The following is a 9,548-nucleotide window of genomic DNA, read 5'->3' as shown; positions in this document are numbered from 1 at the left end:
GTGCGCCACCATTGCCCGGCCATATTTTTATTTTTCATGTCAGGTTTTCTCTGTGTAGCCTTGGCTGTTCTGGAACTAACTCTGTAGACCAGGCTGACCTCTCACTCACGGAGATCTGCTTGCCTCTGACTCCCAAGTGCTGGGATTGAAGGTTTGCACCACCGCTGCCTGGCTGATTTTGTTTATTTGTTGTTTTGTTTTGTTTTGTTTTAAGTTACCCAGTCTGTTTAATAAGGGTTACTTACAGGAGCATGGACAGTTTATCAGTGACTACGGTGAAGAAATGTTTCTTTCTTTTAGTAGCCATTAGCTTCCTATAGATCCTCAAGGAGGGTGAGCCTAAAACAAACACATTTTCAATAGCTAGACAATGTGATATGAAAGGTTTATGATCATATGATTCTTCTGTTAACCCCACAAATACATAGTATATAGGTACTCATATAGAGTATGTCTGATTATGCCTGAGTCACTAAATTGTCAGTATTGTCATATAACATCCAAAATGTATGATCCACTTAAATCTGACTATTTAGAAAAGATGTACCAAAATGCAGATATATGTTAACACCAGGTATTTGAAACTTGGCTGTCTAACACTGACAGCTGTCAGGATCCAAAGAGTTAGGAATTGTTCAGGAAACATAAACATCCAGGTGAACTGTCATATAGTTGATGCCCTACAGCTCATTTATGTTCTGTTTTGGTTTTCTTATACAAGTTCTCACTATACGGCTTTCTACACCAGGTCAGGCTGGTGTGAACTCACAACTTTCCTGCTTCTTTATCCTGCGTGTTGTGATTATAGGTGTGCATCACTATGTCCTGTTAAAGCTCATTTTCTAAGAAAAAATTATACTCAGAATTTTTTTTCTTCAGAAAATGGGTCTATATGTCTCATTTTTTATTCATACATCATTTCTTAAATCTAATCATCTAGTGCCCGAGCTTCTAAAGCAACAAAGAACCTTCAAAATTTGACATAAAAGTTGGCATGTGAGACTGTTTGGTAATATTCTGATTGCAAGGTTGTAATCAGAAAATGATAAAAGACCCATACATAGTGCAATAGTCTGTGTATATAGTAACTCTTTCCAGACCTTTCTCTTACAATCGTACACATAGAACATAGAAATATTTACACTGGGCTGGGCGGTGGTGGCACACGCCTTTAATCCCAGTACTCGGGAAGCGGAGATAGGCGGATCTCTGTGAGTTCGAGGCCAGCCTGGTCTACAAGAGCTAGTTCCAAGACAGGAACCAAAAAGCTACGGAGAAACCCTGTCTCGAAAAATCAAAAAAAAAAAAGAAATATTTATACTGAATGATGAGATAAACCAATAATGCAGCCAGTAGCCAGAATAGATTAGTCCCTGGTTCTGACTTTTCCTGGATCATAACAAGTTGTTTTGAAGACTGAGGAAGCAACTAGTAATTGAACTTAAGAGAATCCTGTTCACAAGGTCCTGAGAATAGTACAAGTGGTAACAGACCCTATTCATCAGTGAAAAGGAATCTACTAAATACATTTTAAAGTCATAAGAGTCTATAGCTAAGTCTAGTGTATACACCTTTAATCCTAGCACTTGAAGGAAGGGGCAGGCAGACTCTTTGAGTTCAAGACCAGCTTGATCTACAGAGCTAGTTTCAGACAGCCAAGAAAAACTACGTAGAGAAACCCTGTCTTGAAAACAAAAACAAAACATAAACATAAAACATATTTAGAACGTCACATCTACAGTGATTTAAATGTCTTCTTGGCTTTTAAATAGCAATCATCATAGTTTCATTTCCTGTTGGTCTGATAAACTACCCTGATAAGAGCATCTTAAGAAAGAAAGGGTGCATTTGGCTCACAGCCCATAATTGCAGAAATGTTAAAGTAGTAGGAACTTTAAGTAGATAGTCATAAGACATCCACAGTGAAGAGCAGAGAGCAGTGAACTAATACCTGCACTTAGTGCTCAGTTCACTTTCTTCTCTCTTAAACAATCTAGATCCCCTACCCAGGGAATGGCATCACCCACAATCTTCACATTAATCAAGATAATCCCCTCATAGACACGTTCACAGGCCAGCCCAATCTAGACAGTTCCTTATTAAGCCTCCCTTCTCAGGTGATTCTAGAGTGTGTCAAATTAGCAATTAAAACTAAACATCATTGTAGTGAACCTATAGTTATCCATAAACTATAACTTTAGAGTAGGCACCTTATTTTGGTTTTAGAAACTGGTTTCACAGGGATGCGATGTAGCTTAATGGCAGAGTGCTCACGTAGCTTATACAAGGCCCTGGGCTCAATCCCCAGCACTATAAAATTATTTTTGTCATCTCTGTTTTCTGATGACTGAAAGTAGCAACAGAAATGTATAAAATTGAAAATGAAAGTTTATGATTATTTCACAGATTATTATCAAGATTCTTTAATTTCTTTGTCAATGCTGGCGAATCAAAGCTAGGGACCAGCACATGCTAAGCAAGGAGTATGAGCTATACCCTAGAATTTTTTTGGTTCTCATAAGAGAGGGGTTATATTATGTCTGTAGATTCTTAGCTTGCTTTTTTTTTATTGTAAATCAAATACATCATGGTCATCTCTTTATGTTAGCACAAAAGACAAATACATTGATTGCAGTCTTTCTATGAACCACACAGGAATTAGTTGCTGTGGATACAGTAGTTAAGACAATTACACTCATACCTTCAGGGACCTTCTGTGTAAATGAGGAGGCAGATACTGAATATGTAATCATGCACAAAAGTGTACCTTTATTTATAATGATTGCTGTAAAAGAAAACTGCAAGGTGCTATGAAAGTCTACAACAAGAAAACATGTTTTGGCTCAAAGAAGGTCTTTTTGAGAGAAGATTATTTGATCTGAGACCTAAAGCGTAAATAAAAACTAGTAATCAGTATTGGGTATTCGAATCAGAAGTAACAACATGAGGAAAGACTATGAATAAGAGCTTGGCAATTCAAAGAGTAGGGGTTTGTTTTATTGTACTTTATACCAACACTTATTTATCCATTTGGCTGTTGATTGACATTTATATCTTTTCAATTGAATAGAGAAAATTTGAATCATGTTTATATAAGCTTTGATGCTTGTGTAACTTTGTGTTTGGGGGTGTCTATTGAAAAGCTTGGCCTAATTTTATTGTTGTGAATACCCAGATTAAAGAGAAAACACACTAAGTAGGTCCTCTTAGGCTTCCCAGGTATTCTATTTTGTAGATCAATGACTTTCTTTAACCCTTCCTTTTTGTTGGTAAAATGCGTTCTTAGAGATAAGTCTCTAAAGTAGTTTTTTCAAAATTATTTAACTGCATGTTTATAGCTTCACCAGGAACTCTCCAAATCAGATTATCTGGGGATAGGACCCATAGATCTGCTTAAACATGCTCTTCCCCAGCCCACCATTGCCAATCACACTTGAACAGTATGACTTTAGAATAAACTTAATTGGGAGAAATTTTATTCATATATTTTTGAAGGTTATTGACTTGAATATGTTCATTCCATAAAACAAGGAATCTGATGGGGCTGGAGAGATGGCTCAGTGGTTAAGAGCACTGGCTGCTCTTTCAGAGGACTCAGGTTCAATTCCTAGAACCCTCATGGTGGCTCACAGCTGTCTATAACTCATAGACATAACTGCAGGCAAAACACCAATGTACACAAATTAAGTAAATTAAGAAAAAAACCAAGGAATCCAAGAACTTGAATACCTACATTTAATGTTTTAAACGATACATCTTAAGTTTGTGGATAGTTCACCTTGCACAATTGTGTCACTACATTTTTGTGTATTTTTCTTCAGGACTCAACTAAAGAAATTCCTTGGAAAATCAGTAAAGAGAGCAAAGCATCTTGCTGAGGAATATGGTGAACGTGCTATAAATAAGGTTAAAAGTGTAAGAGATGAAGGTCAGTAACATGAGGATATTGCAACACTCTATTAATGTGTATTTTCTAGATTTAGCTCGACGTTTATAAAAGGCACTCTATATCAATGAACATAATAAACTTTTATAGCCAATATCTTAGTATTTCAATAAATTACAAGTGTCTCCCTTAATTTTATAAATATGAAGAAAGATAAATGTATCCTTTTAAGTATGAATTGGTTCAGTATTTTGTGATTATAACAACTTTGAAGATTTATGGTACAATGATTAAGTATAAATTGGTTTTGTCAAACTTTTTGGCTTTTAAAAATATTTTTAAAGGGTTGGAGAAATGGCTTAGTGGTTAAGAGCACCAGAGAATCCATCTTTAATTTCCCAGTACTCTCATGGCAAACTAGAACTGTCTGTAACTCGTTTCAGGGGATCTGACACCCACTTCTGGCCTCCATGGGCACCAGGCACACTCGTAGTACATAGACATTCATGAAGGCAAAACACTCATACCCATAAAAATAAATAGACTTTTAAAGCTATTTTTTAATGAGGTAAACTTGTGACCAGGCAATTATTTCATTGGATAAAAGCAATTTTGCCATGCAAGCCCAATGGAGTTCTTTGGAACTCAGTTAGAAGCTAGATGCTATAGTATCATCAACATTTTATGATGACATAGAAGATAGAGAATTGCCCTCAAGGTGACAGGCCAACTAGTCTGCAGCATGTAGCACAGCAGCAGAGGAAAACAATAGAAACCCTGCTTCAAAGAAGGCATAAGGCTAGAACCATTCTCAAAAAAAAAAGTCCTCTGATCTCTACTCTTGTGCCGTGGCATGTGCATGGGTAAAGGAGCTTGCTGCCAAGTCCAACAACCAGAGTTCAATTCCTGTAATCTGTTTGGTAGTAGGACAGAACTGAGTCCATATGCACCTCATGGCATGCACATGTACATACCATAAATAAGGTAAAAAGATTTTCTTAATTTGCAGAGACTGTAGCCCACTGTGCCTTTATTATTCTACTCATTTGTTTTTATTAATAAGTGCACTTATTAATACTCACACAATACCAGATAATCTTCTTAGAATTAACCTACATTTTAATTAATTTAATCTCATAACTCAATGGAGTATCATCATTATCCTCATTTTATAGGTGAGAAAACTGAGAGGTATAGAAAGGTTGAGTAACTTCTTCACGGTCATGCAGATTATAAGTAACAGATGGATATAAATTCAACCAATGTAACATCAGTCTCCATTTTTCTCAACCAATATGTTACATAGTAATAGACAAATTTTGCTTCTCTATTTACTAAAAGTATACTTGATGATCAATGTATTTGAAAATATAATTGTAACTAGATATATATTAACCATTGAATTTTGTTACTTTTCTCTTCAGTGTTTCATACTGATCAAGATGACCCTTCATCAAGTGATGATGAAGGAATGCCATATACAAGGCCAGTTAAATTCAAGGCAGCACATGGTTTCAAAGGACCTTATGATTTTGATCAGATCAAAGTGGTGCAAGATCTTAGTGGTGAACATATGGTAAGCAACTATTTCATTTTTCGTGACTGCTAGGGCATTTTTTGAGGCTTCTATTTAACTTATCTTTACCAATGTATATGCTTTTGCTAATTCAACTCAAGAGCACTAAATTTATATTAACTCATTTAAATTAATAGATAATGCAGTGTTTGTCTCTGAATATTGTTTAAGGAGTAATGTTTTAGGCTGAATGTAGTTTCTTGGACCTATAATCGTGGCACACAGAAGGCTGAGGCAGGAAGATGAGATCAAGGCCAGCCTGTGCTATATAGGGCAACCCAATCTCAAAATAAAAAAGGTTTGCAATAAATAATCTCTAGGCGGTATTATTGAGAAAATTATGCAGAGAGACCAATCTTTGCAGCACTTAAATTAGAAAATAATCTGTCACTTGCAAAAATATTTTAAATATTTCCAACCACAATTTAAATAAATATGGATACTTAGAGATTTTCAATAGCATACATAAAGCCCTACTTTCAATCCCTAGCACTTTGGTAAAAAGTATTCAGAATCCTACTGTGTTTTCCACAGTAAAATATTCAGCCAAGCTAGAGATAGTTAGAGGTTTACATTCTTTAAGATTTCAAAAGTACCATACTGGGGATGTGGTTTTGTGGTAGAGTGTTTCCTTCATATACATGAGGCTCTGCTCTGATCACTAATACTGCAAAGAAAAAATTCAAGCCTAAAAATATAGATGGAAATCCTCAGATTTGATTGCAGATAGTGTCTATAAATCTAGGAACGTAAGGACTATAGCAGTTAAACTCAAACATAGGTAAACTAGGCTGTGCCCTTGATCAAGGAATCAAATAAAGCCTGCGTTGCCCTAACTACAAAGCAACTATAAGCAGTGACCACATTGAAATTAAATTTTTGTGCTATTAAACTATGCATCAATGTTTTAAATTTTACTGTGGTTTCATTTTGGAACTTACTAAATTTTTTTTATCTGTGAAGTTTACATTTATTTTTTTATTTTTTTTATTAAAAATTTCTGCCTCTTCCCCGCCTTCCTTTTCCCTCCCCCTCCCCTCACTCCCCACACCCCACTCCCCTCTCCCTCCCTCTCCTAAGTCCTAAGAGCAGTCAGGGTTCCCTGCCCTGTGGGAAGTCCAAGGTCCTCCCCCCTCTGTCCATGTCTAGGAAGGTGAGCATCCAAACAGACTAGGCTCCCACAAAGCCAGTACATGAAGTGCCATTGTCCTTGGCTTCTCAGCAGCCCTCATTGTCTACCATATTCAGAGAGTCCAGTTTTATCCCATGGTTTTTTCAGTCCCAGTCCAGCTGGCCTTGGTGAGCTCCCAATAGATCAGCCCCACTGACTCCGTGGGTCCCTCCTTCTGCTCCTCATTTGGACCTTGGGAGCTCAGTCCGGTGCTCCAATGTGGGTCTCTGTCTCTATCTCCATCCGTTGCCAGATGAAGGTTCTATGGTGCTATGTAAGATATTCGTTAGTATGGCTATAGGATCGAGCCATTTCAGGCTCTCTCTCCTCAGCTACCCAAGGACCTAGTTGGGGACATCTCTCTGGACCCCTGGGAACCCCTCTAGAGTCATAAAGGTCTTGGAGAGATTAGGGATACAAGGGTCATACATAAATATAATAAAAGCTATTTACAGCAAGCCGACAGCTATCATCAAATTAAATGGAGAGATACTCAAAGCCATCCCACTAAAATCAGGAACATGACAAGGCTGTCCACTCTCTTCATACCTCTTCAATATAGTGCTTGAAGTTCTAGCAATAGCAGTAAGACAACATAAGGGGATTCTAATTGGAAAGGAAGAAGTTAAACTTTCGTTATTTGCAAATGATATGATAGTATATATAAGCGACCCCAAAAACTCTACCAAAGAACTCCTACAGCTGATAAACACCTTTAGTAATGTGGCAGGATACAAGATCAACTCCAAAAAATCAGTTGCCTTCCTATACACTAAGGATAAGGAAACAGAGAGGGAATTCAGAGAAGCATCACCTTTCACGATAGCCACAAATAGCATAAAATATTTTGGGGTAACTCTGACCAAGAAAGTGAAAGATCTATTTGATAAAATTTTTTATACTATGTTGAGTCCACCTTTATTTCCTACTTAAGTAAAAAGCCTCACCGTGCGGTAGTGGCACAGGCCTTTAATCCCAGTACTCAGGAGGCAAAGGCAGGTGGATCTCTGTGAGTTTGAGGCCAGCCTGGTCTACAAGAGCTAGTTCCAGGATAGCTAGGACTACACAGAGAAACCCTGTCTCAAAAACAACAACAACAACAACAACAACAACAACAATAATAATAATAATAAGTAAAAAGCCCATTATATTGGGATCCAAATGATTTTTTACTGTATTTGACTTTTATAGAAATAAACGCTATTTAAATTAATTAACTTGCTTCTAACTTAGATAAAGAATCCATAGGCAGCTAATGTTTTTAATATACCTAAGTCTGTGTTATAACCTTATTTGTTGGAATAGGATTTGGCCCTTCCTACTAAAGAGTCTTATTCTTTAACACTTTTCTGATCATATACATATCCAATGATTTCAGTTTCTATAGAGAGTCTAGTCATGTACTGTAGAGAGAAAAGCAGAATAAGACCAAACTGTTTAGGTCCTTTGAAGTATCTCATGATATGGGCACTATGCTATAGGCAGCTAAGGTAGGCTAGGCCTTATTCTTTTCAGTCCTGCTAAGGGACTGGAGTTTCCAAACTGTGGTTTGTGCTTCTAGCTACATAGGGACTCTCATAAATGGCACCTGAGGTTACCCTCTGACCTCTACAGTTAAGTCCACACACACATGCCTATATGCAACCAAAAGTACCCCTTATTTTTATTAATATGTGAACATAGTTTGGGGTTTTAAATTTGTTAGGTTAAAATATAGGAAATGTTAATGATCCTAACAGACCTTTCTTCTGAAAGCTTCCCTTTCTGGTAGCTCTATTGCGCAAGTGGCTGTAACACATGTTAGGAAAGTTAGTGTTATCTTACTATGTATAATGTGGTAGAACATTAAAGGTTGGGTTAAAGGAACGTACGTCTCTTAAGCTTGTAAAGTCATTTTGAACCTTCTGTTTTCATAGGGAGCTGTTTGGACAATGAAATTTTCTCACTGTGGCCGATTACTTGCCTCAGCTGGACAAGACAATATAGTGAGGATATGGGCTTTAAAAAATGCTTTTGACTATTTCAACAATATGCGAATGAAATACAATACTGAAGGTATTTTTCTTTTCTTTAAATATCTAAGTAAATCTGTTGTTTTTTTTTTTTTCTGGCGTTTTAGGTGTAGCATTTGTTGAGAATCCTCAGTTCTCAAACTAAAAATGCTTTGTAATCTGAAACTCATGAAATGTTGAAAAAGTGCTCAAAGGTTTCTAAGTTTAAAGAATTTTAGGTTTCATTTTTTTCAGATTAGGGATGCTGAACTTTTAAAGACCATGCAATTATTTAAAGAATCCAACAAGTTCCAAAATCTAATAAGGAATATTCAACTGTATTGCTTCCTTTAACTGGTCAGTGATTTGTAGGAAACACTACTTATCATAATAGCCAGCATTTACATTGTATGGTGTTGTACACCTATAATCTTGACTCTTTGCAGGACTGAGGCAAGATGGTCAGGAATTTAATGCTGATATGGCTTATATAGCAAGACTGTCTCAAAACTAAATAAAAATAAGGTAAACAGCAATAGCAAAAATCTCTAGACCTAATGAAAAGAATACCACATAGCTTTTGATTTATACCTTCTCTTATAAATATGTAATTTTATCAAACACTTAGAAATTACTTGGTTTCCCCTGGCAACCTTCACTTCTATCCTAAATTAAAATGAAAGATTGAATTAAACTGGAGAAATAATAAAAATACTATGTATACCCACTATGTAAAGAAAGATTAAGAAAATTAAGCCATGAAGAATAATTAAGTTTGTGGATATATGAAATCAGTGGATATATGAAAAACTGTTAACTGACAACAAAAAAACTGACCTCAGAATATTATGAATATATGTAAACACTATCACTAAAAATTTAATTAAGTAGGGACTCTAATTGTATGAGCTAACTTTCATATAT

The 9,548-nt window shown here is 36.2% G+C and overlaps 1 protein-coding gene across 6 annotated transcripts in view; it reads left to right on the top strand.

The window, feature by feature from the left end:
* Positions 1–9,548, top strand: part of Wdr44 (WD repeat domain 44) — a 117,689-nt gene that overhangs the window by 75,386 nt on the left and 32,755 nt on the right. For all 6 annotated transcript variants that reach the window (XM_026790144.1, XM_005368908.3, XM_013354387.2 and 3 more), the window contains 3 exons: positions 3,822–3,928; positions 5,311–5,462; positions 8,550–8,688. In XM_026790144.1, the coding sequence (XP_026645945.1) occupies positions 3,822–3,928; positions 5,311–5,462; positions 8,550–8,688 (398 nt within the window). The remainder of the gene's footprint in view (positions 1–3,821; positions 3,929–5,310; positions 5,463–8,549; positions 8,689–9,548) is intronic.

This window comes from Microtus ochrogaster, unplaced genomic scaffold (genome assembly GCF_000317375.1).
Source record: "Microtus ochrogaster isolate Prairie Vole_2 unplaced genomic scaffold, MicOch1.0 UNK42, whole genome shotgun sequence".
Classification (NCBI taxonomy): domain Eukaryota; kingdom Metazoa; phylum Chordata; class Mammalia; order Rodentia; family Cricetidae; genus Microtus; species Microtus ochrogaster.
Note: the sequence above shows the minus strand (reverse complement) of the source record. Positions and strands in the feature narration are given on the sequence as shown.